The following is a 21,947-nucleotide window of genomic DNA, read 5'->3' on the forward strand; positions in this document are numbered from 1 at the left end:
TGTCCTCCTTTGAGCCTAAGTTGTGGCATCACAGCCTGTCTCCCCTTTGCCCACGTACCTGCCCCACACAGCTGGGGAAGGTGGCAGTTCCCAGACGAGCCCTACCACATATGGCTGTCCCATGGATTTAAACTGAAAGAGGGCAGATTTAGGTTAGATATAAGAAAGAAATTCTTTACATTGAGGGTGGTGAGGTACTGGCACAGGTTGCCCAGAGAAGTTGTGGCTGCCCCATCCCTGGAAGTGTTCAAAGCCAGGTTGGATGAGGCTTTGGGCAACCTGGTGTAGTGGAGGATTTCCTTGCCCATGGCAGGGGGGTTAGAACTAGATGATCTTTGAGGTCCCTTCCAACCCTAACCATTCTATGATTCTATGATTCTATGGGGTTGTGGAGCAGGAGAGACCCTCTGCAGCTAATGTAGGGCGAGCTGGCTGGGCTGCCTGGCTGAGCATGGCAGGAGCCAGTTTTGTGATTTCAGTAAAAGGCGTCACCATGAGCAGCTGGGAATGGAGCCACAGCCCATTACAATCCAACCTCCCAGTTCCTCTGGGGTCTCTGGGAAGCCTCTGCCGTGCATAACCTGGGTGTGCTTGCGGTGACTGTCACCGCAAGCATAAATCAAGTAGCTAGTGACTTGTTGGGTAATTTGCCATGGGTCAATGTGCACTCAGCTTGCCTGCAGGCTGCAGGTGCACATGGCAGCCTCCGTCCATGAGTGTGCAAGGGAGCTTGGATCCAACAGGAGTCATACAAATCTCAAAGAGGCTGTGAGAGGCCTGGATCGCTCCTCTTGGCTCTGCTCAGATCGGTACGCTGGAAGCTGATGGTCTTCCTGGCTCAGCAACAGTCTGTGCAAGCATCCTCCCAGAGCATCCCCAGCGCCTCTTCTCCAGCGGGAACGCAGGCCAAGGAAGAGCACACCTAAGGGCTTAACTATTGACTCCTCGGTTCCAGACCACCAATGTCCCAGTTAGACTTCACAGAGGGTGAAACAGAGTAGGCACAGTGCAGTAGTTTATATGTGTAACAGAAATGCTAATTTTTTAATATTAATAATATAAGTTGGTTAAAGTTAGGAATATTGAGTGTGACATCACACTTGCTAAAGTCTGAGAACATTTCTTACTCAGGCCCATCTCCTAACCGCATTAACTTCCTGTTTTCTGGTTGCATGTAGCTGTGCCAAGCTTTAGCTGTTGGACTGGAACTTAGCTTGGGTGGTGTCTGGTTCCTACTGGAGTTTTTGGAAGGACGGCAAGGAGGTGGGGAATTTCAGCCCAAATCCTTTGTCTGTTTTTTAAAAAATGAACTCAAAAAAGCCACATTATTTATCTCACATGAAGAAAAAGGCCGGTAAAGCTTTGCTGGAAAGGTTCCTCCAAAGATTTGAGCATTGGCTCTGTGTTGCGTATCTGTGTTATGCCTTCACTACGGGAAAGTTGAAATTTGGCCCGTTATGTTTTAAGTATTACTCGAGATGACACTCAGGAGAGCCTTGGTAGTTTTGCAGGTAAATTCCTTGAAGATGCTGCATTGGCTTGGCTCTGCTGTCGGTGCATGGGAACGCCAAGTGCCTGGGACTGATTTTCTGTCCTGGATTTGGTGGGACAGAGATTTTCAGGTCTTTCCTCTACATTTGGGATGGCAGAAGAACTAGAGGAGACTTGGCCCACATGTGTGAACCTGAGGACTGTCCCAGGGGCTTGTTTTAATGTCCCTTGAGAGGGCTCAGCTCCTGTAAGTGGGATTCTGGCCCACAGGAGGCTGATGTGCTGGTGTCCCATGAAGTTTATGCTGGCCTTTCTCTTGTCAGGGAAGGACAGGCTGGCTGAGAGAGAGAGGCTGAAGGCCCATGAGGGCAAGCCCAAGAGAGAGTGCAAGCAGATCCCTCCACAGTGACTTGACACAGATATTTGCTGCCAAGCTCCTCCGTGAGCTCTTTCCAGCCGTTGGAAAGCAGGTGGCACATCTGGGGCCCGATCCATCCAGCCTGAGGTAGACCTCTAACAGCGCACAGGCAATGGTGCCCTGTCTATTTGTCTCCATCAACTGTAAGCAAGCCTGGCCTGCTAGCTCAGGTGATTGTCTGTAGATGACACACCATCTGTAGTGACCAGACATGGTCCTCCGGCCTGGGGTCACCTCATGCGGAAGCATCACTGTCCCTGCCTGTCTACATTGTGCAATAGGCTCTGCAAGGGAAATGTCGCTTCACCAATGGCTTCGATGGTTCAGATTTGCTTACAATTAGCTCAAAGACGTCCTATCTTGCTCTTGGTTTGTTGGTGGGGCTTGGGAGGACTGTTGGGGGGGGATCCATCTGTAACACAGGTGCCTCCCTCTGTGGATCTGGTGGGTGAAATTGGACATTCAGTGGGTTCATCGTCAAGTTTCTCCTGAAATCTGCAACCACATAGTCCCTTTGCTCTGCTTTAATTGGTCATGGAGAACTTCATAAAGAAAGAAGTCAGATGCCCTTTCTAAGGATTACTCCTGCACTCAGCTGTTGCACTGCCATGGCTGAAAACCACGGAAGAACAAAGCGTGCGGAGGGAAGATCGCTTGCAGTGCTCTGCAAAGAACAGGCCATGGGATGGGTCTTGGAAACAGCCCAGTAGAGCAGCAGCAGGGTGGCAGGAGATCAGCGGGGTTCTCCTCTCTGGCCTGGGTCTCACCTTCTCTTATCCCTTGTCACAGGCAGGGATCGCGCGGGGATCGGAAGCGCCTGGCTGCACCTAGGCCATAGGTGCGGCGATGCGGCGCGCTCTGTGACAGCGGGGGATGCAGACGGATGCACGTGGAGAAGAGGTAAAACTGCCAGCGCTGCCTCGAGGAGTGACCTGCCCCATCTCACGACTGTGGCATGCGCAGCCCTCGAGGAGCGTTCCTCCCCAAACCCAGCCCGCACGAGGCTCTGAACATCCCAGCCCACCGTGTCTCCCAGCTGTGGGGAGCAGGACATGGAGAGTGGGCCAGATCCTGGGTCCAGGATGGCCTGGATTGTGGGACTGGAGCAAAGCCAGATGGGGATTGGGGTTCCCCTTGAGATCTGTCCTGCTCAGCCAGCAACTCAGCACGTAGCCCTGTGGATCTGCCCATACCCAGGCCACAGAGGGGTGTTTGGGGTCAAATCCCACCTCTCCTTTGCTCCTTGCCCAGGTGCACAGGAAGCAGCATCAGGGAAGAGGCTGCTGGCATCTCCACAGGGTGAGGGGTTATCAGAGCAGGGGCAGCTGCAGCCCTGCACCTCTTGTTGCCAAAAGCTAGTAGGGCTCTGCACTGGCCAGGCAATTAGTGATTTTACTGCCATTGAGAGCTGCAGCTCAGCAAGAGAGCACCCAGAGCCCGTTGCTGACATCTGGGCACCCTCATGGCTTCTCAGCAGTGGTGTATAATCCCTGGTTTACAGAGAGGGAAGCTGAGGCAGGGAGTTTAAATGATCTGCTTGAAATATAAGTTAGGAATAGAATGAGGAGGAGAACCCAGGGGTCCCATCTGGCCGCTGTAATTGATTAGCCATGCTTCCTGCGCAGGTGAGGACAGATATTGCTTTAAAACAAAATCAGATGTTATCATGGCTTAACCTGAGCACCATACAGAAACCCCTGCTTCCAGAAGGGGTCATTTCTGGTGGCACTTGATTGTAGCTGCAGGGATTGCAAAGGAGAAAAGCTTGCACGGCACTGTGGGGCTACAGCCCATGGCTAAGGACGGTGCTTGTAACACTTGCAAACTTTGCATCAATGGACATGTTTGCCAATAAGGTGCCATTTAATCAAAAAAGCTACTTGTCTCATTTGGTGCAATACAGCATCCTTCCCTTGTCCTGCAGAGAGACCACCCCAGGATATATTCAATGAGGACACTTTTGCCAGTCTTAGCTGGCAACCTAGGACGCCCTTCAGCAGTACTTGTGAGTCGGGAAAAGAGGAGTGTTATTCTGGCAGGCAAGAAGCTCTGCAGAAACACAGAGTCAGCAGGGAGAATCACACAGGTTGGCACATCACAGCTGCTTAGAAGTGTTAAAAAAAATATAAATCACACTTATCTCCTATTTCCCCTATTTCTCCTATTTCTGGCGGGCAGGGAATACTTGGGAATAGCACCCCTGTAGCCAGCCTGGGAAAAGCAGCCATACCACATTCCTGTTCCCAGCCCTGGACAGCTGCCCACCACATATGGGGCATCAACAGCCTGCATAGTGTGGGTCCCCTGAGCTTGAGGCTGGGGCTGTCTGGGGGCTATGGGAAGAGGAGAAGGTGGATACCTGAGCCCCTGATGGCTCAGGACCACGATGGCGGATTTTCCTCCCCGGATCTCCCTGCACTGGGTAACAAACACCAGCCTTTGCAAAAGCAGCAAACCCCGATGTGGCCCTTCCTTGCTTTTACACTGAGGAGTCGAGAGGGGTGGGGGGCATTTCCCCGTGCTCTGCTTCGAACTGCCGCCCTCCTGAGCTGCTGTCGACAAGCCCGCGCCTTTCCGACGGCGGGCGCTCGTGACGTGTCTCTTTTCCGTTGTAGGTAGTGCTGAGCCTGAGCTGAGCGCGGCCAGGGAGCCTGCAAGCACTGGGACAAGCGGCGGAATATGAGCGAGAACAGCAACTTTCCACGGTCCGCCGCAGATCGCTGCGAGCCGCATTCCTCGGGCTCGCAGCCCGCCGCCCTGGCCTGCAGCGATGGGGATGAGCGGCTCAGCCAGCCGCCGGAGCCTGCCAGCGGGACAGCCAGCCCCCGGGATGATGCTGAGCCCTCCCGAGGAGCAGAGGCGGAGCGCGGGGGCCAGGGGGATGAACATCTGGAAGCGGTGACGGAGCCAGGCAAGAGGCAGGCTGAGCAGGGACCGGGGACAGACGCTGCCGGCGAGGACGGCCGTGAGGACGGGTCGGCACTGGCGAACGGCGTGGACACGGAGCTGGCTGCAGAGCGGGAGCAGACGCTGCCGGAGCAGTGGGACGGGGCTGTCCCCAGCCGAAGCAGCACGGATTCGGGGGAGAGTGGCTCCCCGAGCCAGGAGATACCTCGCGAGGCCCTCAGCAAGGAGCGGTGGCACAGCGTCCTGGGATCCTCAGAAGCTCTAAGTGCTGACGAGCCGGAGGAGCAGCTCGGGTGAGTGTGAAGCCATCATAACGTCAGATCGGTGCTGGTTTACGTGTGTTGTTCCTCAAGCCTCCTTGGTTCGAGTTACTCTGCTCCGTGTGTAACTCATCAGTTTAAAAAGCTGCAGCTGGATGACTGTGGCTCTTTGCTCTTTTTCTCTCTGGGCTTCTCACACTGCTTTTCCCTGTTACAAGTGCAGAAAATCTGTGGTTAGAGCCAGCATCTCCCCACAGAGTCTCTGAAGCAAAGGAGAAGCTTTAAGGATCTCAGGAGTGCTGGGTGCTGGTTGTGCTCACTTTGGGGGTGTCCCACTTGCAAGTTGGAGATTCAGCTGCAGCACTTATGGCAGAGTTACATGAAATAACTTAGGACAAGTACAACAGCCTGGGGATGATGGAGACCCGAGCTTGTCTGGGAGGCTGGTACACCCTGGAAGTCCCTGGCAGCATGGCTTGCTCCGGCAGTCCCCGGGCTAGCAGGTTACAGCTTTGTATCCAAAGGACCATGACGTTAGTAAGAGAGGGCAAGGCACTGAGCTTTGCTCCCCACTGCACCTATGGCAGGTGCTACCAGTGCCTTGGTGGCACAGGGGTTGCAGTGTGAGACAAGAGGCACGAGTGTCACCCTATTCTCCAGTGCCTGAGACAAACCAGCTCGTGTGCAATGCCCCTCGGTCTCTGTTCTTTCTGTACTGGCAGCCTGGCTTCATGGGAGAGCTCTCCAGGCTGGGAGACAACCACACTGGTGCAGTGTCCACAGCTGATTTTGTGCCTCTGCAAGTGCCTAGACCTCCCTGGGGCTCTGCAGTTTGGAGGCTGAGGGGAAACGACTGGTCACTGGGATGAGGTGGGGTGCTTCCCATGCCATTCCTGTGGGAGGGTTACGGATGCTTCCCTTTGCCACCAGAAATTGTCCAGGGCTCTGTATTGCAGCCACCCAGGGCTGATGGCTGCTGTGAATCTTGTGGCCCTGCCTACGTACCTGCCCCAGCACAGGAGAGATGCTGCAAGCTGGAGGGGGCTGGAGAAGAACAGCAGAGGTTGTCACAGAGGAGCATGGCCTTCTCCAGAGGAGAAGGTATGAAAGGGACAGGGTGGCCAAGAGGGGCCTGTGAATCACCTCCCAGTTTTAGTCCAGTGCAGGCTCCAGGCTGAGCTGTGTGTTCAGAGCGCTGTCTGGAGTGTAGGCAGGAGTGTCAGCAGAGCTGGGAAGCCACACAGCGCGTGGGCTGACAACAGGCGTCCCTAATTCACTGCATCTCTGGAGTTGAACAGGATCTCCTATAAAAACTGGTGGTTTGTTTTACCCCAGCAAGAAGGATTAGCACTGTTTCAAGAAGGTATTGAAGAGGAAGAGTGTCCAAAGCAGGCTGCTGATGTCCAGAGAACTGGGGGAGTCTATCCCCAGGCAGGTCCCACGGGCCCTATAAGCTATGCAGTCAGGTCTTGGATGTCTGCGGGTCTCTCACATGGCAAGGGACTCGTATTTGCTTGGTATATGGCTCCCTGGCAGACTGTGAGTTCAAGAGGAAGCTAAGGGTGGTCAGTGAATGCTGCTGCAATCACTGAAATTGCATTTATTTTAAGGTACTAGGGCATGAACTGGGAGAAGTGGCAGGCTGAGGATTTGGAGATGATGCAACCTGACTGGGCTCTGCATGCACAGCCTGTGATCTTACTCTTGAAACACATTCACTTGGATAGCAAATAAGTCTTTTGGGAAGCTGAATGCACAGGGGACGAGTCACATATGTATTCGAAGGCAGAAGGGCAGCTGGAAAACTTCAGGGACACAGCTGAAATCTGGGAAATCACTTATTGCCTAAGGATTGGGTCAGCTTGCTGTGTTTGAGCTCCTTAGCACTTTGGCTGTCTATCTTTAGGCTAAATGGCAGAAACACGTGGCTGGGCCAAATACAGCATGGAGCTGGCCTTTGCTGACCGTAGCTGACTGTCTGGCTCTCCTACATCAGTGCGGGTCAGGAGTAACAAAACTGACAGATGGACCGAGGCACTGGGAAGTCACTGTCATCCTGCATCATCTCTGAGTTTCCCCAGTTCTTTCTTTTCTCCCCTTCGGTATGTTGCTGTTTGTTACAACCCATTATGGATATGGGAGAACCTGGGATTTCTCTGTCTCTGGCCTAATGTTTTACTATTTACAGTCAACCATTCGTTCCTGGGGAACAAATCACTTGTCATCATCTGCAGGTAGGTGCTCGTATGATGCATTTTGTCCCTGGGTCTTAAAGTAGTTCATAAGAAGGGGCTGAGTCTTGCTTTTTCCACTGAACCAATGGAGAAATAAAGAGGAAAAAGTCATCCAAGGCCATCAGCTCCATGGTGGAGCTGGAGAAGGAAACCCTGATTGCCACGCTGAAGGTAGGTTAGTGCATCTGTGCAGGAAATGGTTGTTAAAAAAGGAAACAAGGAAATAAAGCCAAAGCTTTAGTGCTTGTGCTGCAGTTGGAATTAACTGAATCCCTTTCACTCCCTTTCTAGTGTATCCCATGGCATCCATTGGTATGCCCATGTACCATTTGTCGAAGACCCATTTTCCTATCATCGTGGCTATGTTTCCTAGAGGTCTTTTGCCTTCCCAGAAGCCCCCAGAATTGGTCTGCTGATCTCAGGGAGGTCACAGTTCTGCAGTCAAGCTGAGAGCTTCACCAGTGAATGATATTCTCTGCTTTCAGCCCCATGAACTCATGCAAAAAGGCCAAACTTTTTTAATAGAGGAATCCCCACTTTTGCCTCAAAGATGCACTTAGTACCTGCAGGTTTGGGACCACTGCCTTTGCCCCCACGTTTCCTCCCATGGCAACATATAGCCGTGAAGCAATTCAAATTCCATTAAATAAAGTTTCAGAAAAACTTTGCAGAAAGTCTGCAGTGCATGGCAAGAGAGTCCTGATTTCCGTCATGTCCTTCTCCGACAGCACTCCCTGCTCCTCCAACGCAGCAGACTAGGTTGTGCTTTATTACAACGAGTTAACCAGTGAGAAGTGAAATGTAAACAACTGGGTGCCTAAAAATCCGGTACAGTTCAGCTGCAATAATAACCGAGTGCATCGCTCCGCGCGCCTCGCCGTGAGCAATAGAACAGCGTTTCGGGGATGGCTGGGAAAAGCAGCACAGGCAATTAGACACAGCGTCACTTCAACACACAAAACCTCGTGATTACGATGCAAATAAATAGACAGCTCCTTATTTAAGTAAAGCAATTGCCTTCCCTGCTGTGTAACAAGTACACAACGCTGCTCTGGGGGGAGGCTGTGTCAGCTTCATTCACACGGGCGAGGTCTTTCGCTGTCTCCCACCTTAGCCTGGCTTTGATTGAATTAGATGCAGGCAGTGCTCCTGGGCTGGTTGTAAGCTGTAGAAAGTCTCGTTGTCCTCTCTGGGGCCACGCAAGGAGAGATGTGATGTGCCTGACTTGTTGGTGCCCACTGAGTCACCCAGGACCACGGCTCCTGCCCTGGTCTCTGCAGTCTGTCCCATGCAGCCTTCGCTGGGGCACATGGAGGGACACAGACCTTCTCACTTTGCTGCCTGCTGTACGAGTTTGGGCTCAAGGGTTAAATGAAGGGCTGGAAAATACAAGCTCTGTGGTGTGAACAGCTAGTGGAAATGATTCTGTTCAGTGTGGTGAGACAGTGGGAGCTGTCTGGCTTGGGATTATGGCAATGTGGAACCTGCTAAGTAAGATCCAGGAGGTGCAGGGCTTGATGGCTCTTGAACTTGATACCCAGGAGCACTCAGGACAATACCTACAGGCACAGCTGCAGTGCACAGCACCCCTGGAAACACATGCTGTGCACCAAACCTCACGGGAATGGGCCAGGGCATGCCCCCCTGCATGGATGCTCCTCCACAAAGACGTCCTGGTGACGGGAGTGAAGCAACGCAGGCCAAGGGGCAGTGTGATGGCTCTTGGAGGACCTGGGGAAACCACAAAGGCCCAGGTTTTTTTCTTGGTGTGGGGGAGGATGCAGACCCGCTGTAGGGGAGGGGATGTGGAAGTTTGCTGGGGATGGGGGCTGTTGCAGTGGGACGGGCTGCCAAGGCAGGTCCGTGATTCCCACTGCTGGGTGTAATCAAGGCTGTAAAGTCCTTCCTGTCACAAGATGATGAAGTTTTTTAAGTTCCTCCTGCTTTGTGGAGATCTTTTCTGTACACAAAGTCGTGGCCAGGCACTGCAGTTCACCCTGCAGGGATGGACAGATTTGTAAAGACAAGCAGTCCTCTTTGGGCTGAAGCTGCTGCTGTCTGCCTCATTTCTGCTTATGTCTGGTTTGCTGCGTGGCCAGCTCTGAGGAACTGGGTGATGGTTTTCTTAAACCATGAGCTCCTGGAATCAAGGGATTATGTGAGTCTACAGATTTGTGTAAGCTTTTACCCATGTGGTTGCAGAGCTGGGTTTGAAAACAGCATCTCCGATGGCTCAGACATCAGAGGGGACTTTCAAAGGGTGCAAGAACTTGTTTGTCAGGGCCCGTCAGGTCTCGTGAATGTAGCGTAAGCCATGCATGGTTGTCTCCCTCCTCGCACAACGCTTCAGGTGGGTCTGTCCTGATTCCTCCTGCGCCAGGATCCCCTGTTCCTGCCACAGCTCACCAGCCTGCTGGCCTGGCACCTAGCATCTCAAAGAAGGGAAGGCAGCCTGGCATAGTCACTTCATAGTCACACTGACCTGCTTGGAGTCCTCAGACTCTTGGACACTGAGAAATAAGAAACCTGAGAGCACTGATTTGTCCTCTTCTCTTCAATGGCTCTCACCCTGGCATTTTAGAAGCAGGAAAATCTACCTTTGTTCAGTTTCTTCCCCAAGTGCCCTTTTCTTTGAGAGATGGGGACAAGAAGTCCGATAGCTGACTTGTGCCTACTCCTCACTGCCACAACGGCGCTACGTACACCTCTGTCGTTGCAGTCTTCCCTCCTTACGCTGGTTTTCTGCTCGTTGTCCACTGGATTCCCTCGCATGCTATGACTGTCTTTGATTGTTGTGGATTCTCAGGGTGAGGAGATCCTTGTTGGCAGAGCACCTCCTGTCCTGCAGGCTTGGGTCTTTGAACACACTGACTGTAGCAAACAAGGGTGATAACTTTGAGGACTTCTCTATCTGAAGGGATGCCAGGTCCCATTTTACTGCCTGGAATTAGTGCTCATGTAAATACTGAATTCTTGCTGCCCATGATGATGAGGGTGTTGGAGGATGACCAGTCCAAGTGAGCATCACTGCTCAGGCATGGTGTATCCTGTGCTGCCCATGAGCACTGGCTGCTTCACAAAAATGATGATGATGGTTCCCAGATGGGCATGTTATCGTCACTGGCAAGGTGTGCCCAAGCATGACAGTGATGTTCAGAGATCCATCTCCACTGTGAAACCTGGAGCCTCAGTCTGTTGGACAAAAGGGGCTGAATGTCTCTGGATCAGGGCATCTGTAAGCTGTAAATAGCTGGGAGCTGGAAACATGTGGCTGGCTGGGGGGGCTGTCAGGGGGTGGTCGCTTTGCTTTCTCTGCTCTCTGCTGGTGGAGACAGGATACAAGACTATATATTTCTATCTCTTTACTTTTGCTATAAGCAATTCCATGGAGTGCAGCATGTGCCACAGTTTCTAGGCCTAAAAAGAAAACTGTTTTGCAAAGCACATCGAGACATGTCCAGAGTTCTAGGAGACACTATCATGGCTCTGCCATGACTGGCTCACAAGTGCTTTGCTGCCTCTGTGCTAGAGCTGCTACCTTCCAAGGTCCGTGACTGGTCTCTTCTGTGCCAGGTGATGTGCAAGGCAGGGAGTGGGCTGTCACTGATGCCCAGTAGGAAACGTTACGAGCAGTAGCTGGGCTTGGGCATGCACAGGTGCAGCATCTCATTCACTGGCACAGGAAACTTGCTCATCCCTGATCCACCCCAGAATTCATCTCAGGGAAAGGTATTCTGCTGCAAAGCGAGGCCATGCTCATTAGCAGGGGCACTGGGCACAGCCATGGCGCTGACACAGGGTTTCCAAACCAGGACAACCATAGTGAAGAGGTGCAGTGTGTTGGCTCTAACCCAGCTACTTGCTCACCACCATCCCTTGTGGGTTATGGGAGAGAGTCAGAAGAACAAAAGTGAGGAGACCTGTGGGTCAAGATAAAAACAGTTTGAGTGAAGGAAAAAGCAGGGGGGGAAAGTGATGCAAAAGCAATCACTCAACATCTCCCACCAGCAGGCCAATGCCCAGCCAGTCTCTGAGCAAGTCTCTTTTTTTCTTAATTTTACTGTGAATGACTTTATATGGAATGCAATATCTCCTTGGTCAATTCAGCTCAGCTGTCCCAGCTCTGTCCCTCCCAGACTCTTGCCTACCCCCAGCCTACTTGCTGGGGAGTGAAGAATAGAGAAAGCCTTGATGCTGTGCAGGCACGTTCGGCAACAGATAAAACATCAGCCTGTCACCGACGCCGTTTCGGTCACAGATCCCATCCGCAGCACCGTATGTGCTGCTACGGAGAGTGAGCTCCGGCACGGGCGGAGGAAAAGCAGCTTGCTGCTCTCCTGGCTCTCACCTGTATCGCAGGATGAAATGCCTGGTTCTGGCAAAGCGAATGACAGCAGCGTCTGCTGGAAGTGGGGAGGCACTGAGAAACCTGCGATATTTCAGCCTGGGTCTATTCCAGGGGATACCGAGCCCTCCCAGCTCTCCGGGGCTGCCAGCACAGTGGGGGTTGCTGGATTCGACTCAGATTAATTCTCCCAGTGTGTCTTTGTATTAAGATGTCCACTGGAATGAATGCCCCAGCATTCAAAGCCAAACAGAATTGGGATTGCTGAGAGTCATCTGTGCTTACCTGGAAGTTCACGTTTCACAGCCTGTAAGGCTGTGCTGGAATCCCACAGGCAGCATGGAGCCTCCCTTGCCTGGGTGTGTGTCAACCACCTTTTACATCTCTCTCAGGGGAGAGAAAACTATTTGTAGGGTGCCTTGCACTTCTAGGGTGCCTCATCTAAGAAAAAAAATCTCAAGTTACAGCATGTGACTTTGTCCCTAAAAGCTACTGCTTTTTCTCCGCTATAAAATGGATCAAGGACATTTGCTGCCAACGTCCAAAGTTAGATGAAATGGCCTCGATCTTCAGGGTTTTCATGCTTTTGAAGCAGCCATAATTGGAGCACTTGAGGGGAGAGATAACCTGCAGATTAAATCCATTCTGGCAGTGGATCCAGTAGCAGGTGTCAGGTGCAAACGTCTCCAGTTCAGAGGTCTGGCTTTTTACTGGGACATGAGCAAATTAAGGGTTGGCTGGGCCCCTGAGAGTGCTCATCATAAAACTCAGCCTTTTTCAGCTCTAGAAGCTTGTAATAAAGTTGGGAACCAAGCAGGTTATACCACAGAAAGGTCCCAAGGGCCTATAATCACAGCATCCATTTCTGCCTTTTCTCTTGCCTCCTAGCTCCAAGTGGAACCGTGCAAGCAATTACCTTGACAGTATTTCCTACATTTCCTCTTTTGGTCCAGGTTTGCTTCTGGAGATGTCAAGCTGAGCTGCAGTGAGGATGACAAGGAACATTTTCAATTCAAGGACATCAGGGATGGGTTCAGCTCGACCTTTGAGAAGATTGTTGAGTCTGACCTTATGAAGGGTACATACTACAGCAGCTTGGACTCTTTGGATGTCCTCTCTCTCACAGACGAGACGGACAGCTGTGTCAGTTTTGAGGCCCCACTCACTCCATTGATCCAGCAAAGGGTCAAGGAAAGCCCAGAGCTCCTGGAGCAGAAACTGGTATCCCAGCAGAGAGAAGCCCTTCACCACATGGCTGCTGATAAGCAAGAGCAGGCAGCAGCAAAGCCAGTGGAGGGGGATTTTGGGAGCCCTCTCAGGCACTCAATTACCAGCAGCAGGTCAGAGAATGTGCTGAGCCGGTTGTCCTTGAAGAGCATCCCAAATGGGTTCCACGTGGAAGGGTCAGAGGAAGATGCCAGCAAGATCATTAACTCCATCAGGTAAGACAGGCTGGGAATTCCTTGGGCAAGGGCTCCTTGTTTTATGAGGTCCCAGACCAGGAGCAAGACTCAGAGGGCATGAGGATGGAGCTGCTTTTTTTCCCCTTGTGCTTCCTCTCATGGACTGTCAAATGAGAGGCCAAACGCCAACAGGAAAATCTTTCCTATCCATAGGTGAGGACTGCAACTGGGGACCAAGGTCTCATGGCATTAAACCAGCCAGTCCCCAGTGGGCCTGTGTCTGGGTTCTCCCTCTTCTCAAACCCAGCACCCCAAGCTGCAGGTGAGCTGCAGGGTCCTGTAGGAGCCGGGAGAGCCCAGGAAAAGCCAAGGCTCTGCGCTTTTTGCTCGTGTTTGCTCTGGAGGGCACCACTGTTCATCTGGCTGCTCACAAATCCTGTCCTTACAGCGGGCAAAGCTGGGGCTCCTCTGGGTAGACCACTGCCCTGTTTGCCTGACATCTGCAAAAGCCCTTGGCAGGTTGGAGGCAGGCAGGCACACTCCCAAATGTACTCTGAAGTGTAAGGGAAACCACAAGGTTTCCCTCACAACTGGGTGCATCTGTAGAGGCCTTCCAAAAGGTTCTTCTGCAGGCAGGGAGGAGATCAGCAGAGACTTCACCCTCTGGACCAGCTCAAACCCAAACCATTGTCCCTGGGAGGCAGCAGCTCATCTGCAGGGCACTTCCTTGCATGAGGAAGTCAGGTGATGAGCGGCCAGGTCATGGGAGAGCTGGAGCGAGGCCATATGTCCAGCGAGCTATTAGACCTTCAGTGAGTCACACTGCCCAAAAACGTGTGAACATGTGCCATAACTGGCCTTGGGCAAGAAAATAAAGGGACGCAGCCCCACCTGTATGATGCCAGTGGGGTGCTCAGTGTGTTATCTGTGGGACCAGCTGGCCATGACACCAGCAGGCAGCTGGGAGAGGAGCAACCCACCAGCGACAGCAGTGGGTTGCTTCCAGTCCCGTTGGCATGACTTGTACAGGTTTCTCATCCTCGGCAAATAATCTGGACTGAAAAGCATACCATTCACCCCTAAGATTGCCTGAATGTCCACAGCTCTGAAAGAGCTCAGTATCGCTTTCCATACCAGTGGAGAGAGAGGAAGCTTAAAAACGTGTCGGGACCTCATTTCTCAGGGAGAAGTCACTTTCTCTTCAATCTTTTTCTACAAACTTGAAATTAAATTGGACTATTTCATTTGACCTGAAATGAAAGACGGTTTGTCCAATGTCCAGTTCACAAACATACTGTTGTTCTTTCACGTTTCTTGGTGAGGACAAGAAGAAATCAAAATGTGGCATTTTCCGTGGGTTTTGTCAAGTCACATTGCTGCTCCTTGAGTTGTTTCTTGTTTCTGTGTAGTGATGCCAGCTTGAAAGACGCACTGTCAGACTCCGACTCCGACATGGGCAGCACAGAGCAGCTTGACCAGGGCAGCACGGACACCTTGGCAAACGGCTGCAGGGCGGATAGCGAGGCTGCTAAGAGGCTCGCCAAGCGCCTCTACAACCTCGAAGGGTTCAAGCGCTGCGATGTGGCACGTCAGCTTGGCAAAAAGTAAGTGGGGCTTTGGGTTGCTGCCAACCTTGCGAAGGGGCTGACTGAGATGGCAGCGTCGAGCATGGCTAGCAGAAACACTGCTGTGGTGGGAGGGGTCTGGGGGAGCACTGGTCATGCTGGGAGGACAGGATAAAGGCAGGAAGGGACAAGCCTGCTGCTACGAGGGGTTGCTGGATGGAGTCGGGGCTGTTGGAGATCCTTCCAGTTGAAATTGGTCCAAGCCAAGTGCCCTTGCAATCTGAATCCTATAAGTTGCCAGCCCATATTGGGCATTAACTGCCACAAGCTGCTGCCCACCAGAACCAAGAGCTTCCTGCATTTGGTAAAGACACATCAATCACCCTAAAGCAATCACCAGGCTGAAGGGTTTGAGATCCAGACCTGGATCTGCACTGGGCTCCCTGACACGCCCCAGGTTTTTCATGTGTGCACCCTAAAATTTCATTACACATCAGAGGTCCAAGCACCTCAGCTGGTGTATTTGCCTGGGTAAGGCAGAAGGGAAATAAAAAGTGTTTAGTCAAAAGTGGGAGAGTTATAGAGATTTCTAAGAGACAGAGTAACAGTAACAAGTGTAGCAGTAACAGATTATTTTAGGATGCCAGTGGGTGTGAGAACATCAATCCCCATCATCCTTCTCCTGAATCAGATATAACCTGTGTTGCTGGGTTGGTTTTTTTATGTCCTTGAGATGTCTCACTCCTGTCCAGATCAGCAGAACACAACTGTCCCTCAGCAAATACCCAAGCTCTCAGTACTGAGGATCCTCTGTGACTCCCAGCTTAGTCCTGGGACAGAAGGATCCCGTGAACGATCTCCTAGACAGGCTCTTTGTATCACCTGGCAGCAACTTCGTTCTTCTCTTTTGCTGTGGTTCTTCTAGCAGGTACATTGCAGGTTGCTGCTGCCTCAAGTCTAACATCCTCCTTTCTTGCAAATGTGCCGTGACAGCTCACAGAGTGGGGGAAGTTTCAAGCAGTGGGTCTCTGGAGGTGCACCTGAGTGTGTCCCTTTGCTAGTTCCTGCAATTGTCACTCACACCTGCAACCCTCACACCTTGGAAAGCTGTTTGGTGAGCCACATGTGGGAATTGGCACAGCCTTTAAAAGAAAACTTTCGTATTGATGAGCTGGGTTTTTGACATCTGAATCATTTCCCAGCACAAGACCTGAATAGAGCTGCAGGCACTTGGATCAAGCAGGTGGATTTGCAGTGCAAGAAGGGAAAAAGGATGAGGATGGGTGTGTTTTAAGTTGGTCTTGTTCACTTAAGACAATGTAAGACCAACCTACAGTGGTGGTAGCAGGGTAAGTTTAAGTGATGCTTTCAGGCCAGCTCCATATAGGAGGTGGACTGGCTAAGAGGGTTATGCAAAAAGTAAAATCTCACTTGAAAGCTTTTTAGCTCATTTTAAATGCTTTTTCTTCTTTATGAACATTCTCAAAAGAAACCCCAAGAAACAAACCAAAACCAAAAACGTTCTCCATTGTCGAACAAGTAGAAGAGGCTTGATGAACAAGGAAATGCAGGTTGTATATCTCCATATAGTTTCTTTCCACCTGACACAATTCTGTGAATTTAACCTAAAATCCAGAAATTACCTCTGTCTCTCTGAAGAACATCTGTGTTGGCAGCTGAACTCTCCATGGAGGATTCTTAGTCCTGGATTGGTCTGTGGCATTGTCTCCGCTCCATCACTACCCACCGTCAGTCGTCTCTTGCTGGATGGAGATTGAACTCTCTGCTGCCAGACCATGAAGATGGTGGTGCCAGCCGCTTCCTTGCAGGGTTTCCCAAGAGCACTGTGCTCACAAAACCACGCCAGCAGCCACGGAGCAAGCAGCAGAGCACCATTTCAGCATCCCAGTGCACTGGGAACTGGGAGTCTGTCAGCATATTTTCCTGCCTTGGAGATTAGGTGAATTTTACTTAACCAAACTTCTTGTGGACAATCTTTTTTGACCCAAGTGACTGTGGCACAGAAAGGACCCTGGACAATACAGGCTTAGCTCTGTAGGAGGGTGTGATTCAGGCTGTAAAACCATACGTATCTGTCCATCTCCAGCCACACAGGAATGGAACCGTGGGAAAAGGCCAGGGCTCCTGCGTTACCCCAGAGTGGTCTGTGACCCAGCAGATCAGTAAGCACTCTTGGTGCCTGGATCTTCCCAAACCAGGCAGGGGGAGGAAGCGTCAAGTGGGGTATAAGGCAAGAAGAGGTCTGTAGAGGCTGTCTGTGTGGCACGGCCACCAGCCAGAGGATGCCAGACATGTCCCCATGGGAAACACCTTGCTGTTCTTGTGAGGATGTGTCTGTTGTGTCTGAGCTGCATGGTGGAAGTGTCATCCATTCCTGCAGGCGGGCACAGAGAAAGGAGGCCAGTTCTTGGGTGAGGAAATCAGAGCGAACACCTAAGCCCATCTTAGGATAGACCATGGTCTTGCCCTGACCAGTGTTGGGGCTCTGTGTCCCAGGCATGTCCAAGGCATCTTAACTGGCTCTGGAGCTCAGGGAGAAGAGTCCCATCAATGTCACCGAGCCCCTGGCTAGATGTAAGAGTTTGTTGCTTCCTTCAGGGTGGCTGCCTTCAGATGTCCTGCGACACTGTCTGCTTCCCTCAGCAGAGCTGGCAGTCTCTGCCTGGAGGTTTTCCAAGCAGAGAGGGACCAAATGAGGCACACAGGAAGGCGTGATGGGCACCCAGGCCAGGGACTGTTGGCACCACAGCAGCTGGTACGAGCCACTTGTCCTGGGGGTCACTAGTTCCCTATGGACTCCTGGCCTTCAACAAGACCCAGTTGGCTGAGGGACAGGCAGCAGGGCCTGCCTGCTTTCCCAGACTGCCTTGATGGGAGAGTGGGGCGAAGGGGAGCTCCCACTCACCTTCATCTTGTGTGACCATAGTTCTAGTTAGGAATGTAAATTAGGGTGTAGCTACCAGTGGAGGCTGTGGAGACATCTCAAGAGCAATTCAGCCCGCCCAAGATCCATGCTAGGCTATAGACATGCCAAGTCTTTTGCCTTTATGGAGCCTTTGGCAAGGCCAGTCCTTCAAGCCCAGCTTGAGGTTAAGTGGAGGGAGTCAGATGCTGTTCTCCCCTGTTGATTGCTGCAGTGCTGCAGCATGTTTCTCTGTGCCCAGTGCCCAGAGTGCCCAAACAGGTTCCCAGGAGACCTGGGATAGGTGCCCAAACAGAAGGAATCAGATCTTTTCTTCTGAGAGACTACAACTGCACATGTGAGGTGGGTCCTGACCTGTGGAGGGGAGTGTGCTGGCTAGTTCCCAGCACTGGCACAGCCAGTGCATGAGGTCTTCTGCAGACTTAGAGCTGAGAGGATCCCAGAGGAGACCTGAGACTTGCTTGGTTCTGCTTGTTCTTTGGCCCAGGGGTGAAGATGTGCTCCTTTCACAAACGTGGTCATCTTCTGCATCTCACATCACTTTGCTGTGAAGTTCCAGGACAAGTGGAGAAGTCTCTCTGGGAAGCTGTCAGGAATCTGCATGCCAATCATTGTGGCACTGCTTCAGACAAACTAACCTGGGGGAGCATGGGGTCATGAGGACATGTTCTTTCCCAGAGCTAGCAATCCCAAATGATTGTTTTATGAGTGTGAGGTCTTGTGGCTTCATATGGCTTTGAAACAGTCTCCTGCGCAAACTCCAGCACCAATACTTATGTCCTGCCTCTCAAAACTCCGCATGGACCTCTACCCTGGAGCTGTCACGCTGCTCTACCTGATCCTGCTGTGGGTTGTGTTTCTGAACAGCATCCCTGCCAGAGGCTTTACAGCATCCACCTCACAGCAGAAGATGAAACAATGAAATATGAAAAGCAATGAGGTCTGCCTGTAACATGTCCTGTTGTGAAACTGGATGTACAATGCCTAGCAATATGTTTTCATTTTGTGGGGAGAAGGAAAAGGAATTGTATATGGCAAAGGCTGAGCACATTGAGATCATCTCCCGTCTCTTGCCAGCATTCATTGATTTTTCTTGCACTTCTGCTATCTGAGTTGCATAGATAGATGTCACAGTTTGACCCCAGCCAGCAACTGAGCCCCACACAGCCACTCGCTCACTCCCACTCGGTGGGATGGGGGAAAGAATAGGAAGAGTAAAAGTGAGAAAGCCCGTGGGCTGGGATAGAGACAGTTTAATAGGTAAAGCAAAAGATGTGCACGCAAGCAAAGCAAAACAAGGGATTAATTCACTCCTTCCCATGGGCAGGCAGGTGTTCAGCCATCTCCAGGAAAGCAGGGCTCCATCATGCGTAACGGTGACTTGGGAAGACAAATGCCATCACTCTGAACATCCTCACCCTTCCTTATTCTTCCCCAGCTTTATATGCTGAGCATGGTGTCATATGGTATGGAATATCCCTCTGGTCAGCAGGGGTCAGCTGTCCCAGCTGTGTCCCCTCCCTACTTTTTGTGCACCCCAGCCTTCTCGCTGGTGGGGTGGGGTGAGAGGCAGAAAAGGCCTTGACTCTGTGAGCACTGCTCAGCAGTAACGAAAACATCCTGGTGTTACCAACACTGTTTCCAGCACAAAACCAAAACACAGCCCCACACTAGCTACTATGAAGAAAGTTAATTCTATCCCAGCCAAAACAAGCACAACAGAGGAACTTAACAGCACCCATTCTGACTTTAAAGGCAACATGTCTCCAAGCATCCTTCAAAAACATGGCAGGGGAATGGTTTCTGGAGAAGCATTCAGGGATGAGCAGGGCCAGAATCTCGACTGAGTTCTCCTGCTCCAGTTCCCAGCTGCATCCGTCTGACGTGCGAGCGAGGTGCCGAGCTGAGAGGGTGGGATGGGAGCTGGTGTGGAGTGGGGAGCAGGAATATTTCAGTAGGAGACAGGGGCACATCCAGCCATGGGAGAGGACTAGGTGAGAGAGAAGGTACCTGATGAGCACGAGACATCCTTATGTCCTCCTCCTGCCGGCTGGTTTGGGAGGAGGCTCTGCCTGGCTGGCAGCACAGCGGGGGGATGCAGGGGGGGGCAGGCATCTCTCATCCTTGGGTGTCCAGGGCTGGCAGCCGCAGCGCTGGGCTGTGGACATGTTAGGGCCCTGCAGAGGTCTTCCAGCAGGATTTTGAGCTTAGGAGGAAGCACCCCTGGGTCTGGGATCACATCCGCAGTGTCTCGCTGGGAGCTGGGCTGGCCAAGAGGCAGCAGTCTGCTGTTCCTCTTGTAGACAGTGTCTCCTTCCCTGATGAAAGGGCTGACTACTCTCTCTTTAATTACAGTAACGAGTTTAGCAAGTTGGTAGCAGAGGAGTATCTCAGCTTCTTTGACTTCACTGGCCTGACCCTTGACAAGGCACTCAGGTGAGCTGGTCTCTGGTGCTCCCGCGTAGGGCTTGGGCTGGACGGAGTGGAGCAGCGCGGTGGGTTTCTCCTCCAGGCTTCCCGACGCCATGGAGGCTGTCCATGTGATAGGAGCAGGGACAAGGGGGAGCTCCAGGTTGTCGCTTAGTCTTTGCTTTGCCGTCGCATTTGGCACAAGGTACTGCCACCAAAAGTGGGCTTCGACAGGAGGACCCACGACCTGCTTCCCCATAGTGGAGAGCAGCTTTCCCAGGAATCTCATCTCGTATGAAATCAGAGCAAGTGGGAGCAACTTCTTCCCTTGGGATGGACAACCCATCCTGATGCCATTAAGCCAGAGGTGGGTCAGATCTCAGCTGATGGCACAGAGCCCCACAGACACCTTTTGCATTGCTCCTGCAGGGGCCCAGGGGTGCACAGGCTGGGCGGAGGACACCCTTTCCGTGTCCCTCCTTAGCATGGATGCTGCCCAGCAGGTTGATCCATGCCATCTTTAAGTATCACTTTTTCTTTGCAGGACGTTCTTGAAAGCGTTCCCGCTGATGGGAGAGACGCAGGAGCGGGAGCGAGTGCTGATCCATTTCTCCCGGCGATACTGCCAGTGTAACCCAGAAGAGAGCACGTCCGAAGGTAAGGCTTTCTTTCCCTGGCTCTGGTGTCCCTTGCACGCTCACAGTGCACGTGTGCCACAGACCCTGCATGTAAATCCAACCATCTGCAGCTTGTAGCTTCTCCCTTTCTCCGGGATCCTGCCCTGCTGATTATCCCTGCCCTGGGAGGCAGTGGGGACACTGGGTGCTGAACAGACCCCCCACGAGAGCCAGATCAGGATCTGAGGGTCTGTCCGTTGAATGGAATAAGACATTTCCATGCAGATTGAGGAATGCTGTTAGCTTGCCCAGCACAGGAACTGTGTTCCTGGCACCTACATCTGCAGCAGAAAAAAGCACATCTGGGTAAAATTCTGGGCTCACTGGAGTTGTAGATTTTGTTAGCTGCCTTCGGCCTCTCCCCATTATATTTTTTTAAGTAGATGTAGTTTCTTCTGACATTTTTAAATGTCCACCTCCTTAGGTGGAAATCGGGCTGCTGACCTCCTCTCAGCTGGCACCACAGCAATGCCAGTTATTTCTCCTCCAACCCCTTCCATGTGCAGTTTGCCAGCTGTGCTTGAGAGCTTCTGCTTGTCTCCACCTTGCAGGCTTCCCAAAAAGCAGCAGTGCCCAGTGTCACATGAACCACTAGTCCATTTGCCAAGCTAACTGAACACAAGCTATTCTCAAAACAGAATGACCTCTTTGCTTTTATCAGTGGTTTTCCGATAAAGTATAGGCTTAGATTTCATTTCCCTGTGTTTGTGTGATGTTCTCCTCCACTGATGCAAAGACAACCTTCCCTGGGAAGGATCCTCCACCTGAAGATGTTGAGCTGCAGGCTGAGTTTTCAGCAGCAGTCCTCAGCTGAAATAACCCAAATGCCAAGTCTTGATCCCTCTTCAACACTTCCCCCTGGAAGCGATCCCCAATTCTATTGCATCTACCTCCCACCTCTACAGACATGAGCCTTGGGACCCCTTCTCCTCTTCTGGTCCTCAGGTGTCTAACACCCACTGTGGCGGTGGGTGCGTGCACACATCAACTTGAGCAGAGGCTGATCTGGAGCACAGGAGGTCAGACCCCCGACTCCATCCCACACCCTTCAGCACAAGGGTTTTTGGAGGGAAAGGACTAGTCAAACAAAACCCAAGCTTTGCCATGTGGCAGCATGGATTACAAAGCTGCTGATGGAGCCACGCTACGGCAACTGTTCAGAAAAGAAATTAGATCCCAGTTCTTCAAGAAGGTGCCTGCTAATGGAAACACGAATGAAGCCAGAAAGTTAAACTCTTCCGTAACTTCATGGCCCTCAGTGGAGATGTCACTGCTACTGGTAGGACCTGTTTTG

At 51.9% G+C, this 21,947-nt stretch overlaps 1 protein-coding gene across 1 annotated transcript in view; it reads left to right on the forward strand.

Moving 5' to 3' along the window:
* The first annotated feature begins 4,588 nt into the window (after nucleotides 1–4,588).
* The window catches only part of PSD2 (pleckstrin and Sec7 domain containing 2), a 47,316-nt gene continuing 29,957 nt past the window's right edge, over nucleotides 4,589–21,947 (forward strand). Inside the window, 5 exon segments of the mRNA XM_086621869.1 lie at nucleotides 4,589–5,109; nucleotides 12,609–13,097; nucleotides 14,468–14,662; nucleotides 19,923–20,003; nucleotides 20,521–20,633. Coding sequence (XP_086477995.1) covers nucleotides 4,589–5,109; nucleotides 12,609–13,097; nucleotides 14,468–14,662; nucleotides 19,923–20,003; nucleotides 20,521–20,633 — 1,399 coding nt within the window.

The sequence above is a fragment of the Tauraco erythrolophus genome, chromosome 16 (assembly GCF_009769465.1).
Source record: "Tauraco erythrolophus isolate bTauEry1 chromosome 16, bTauEry1.pri, whole genome shotgun sequence".
Taxonomy (NCBI): domain Eukaryota; kingdom Metazoa; phylum Chordata; class Aves; order Musophagiformes; family Musophagidae; genus Tauraco; species Tauraco erythrolophus.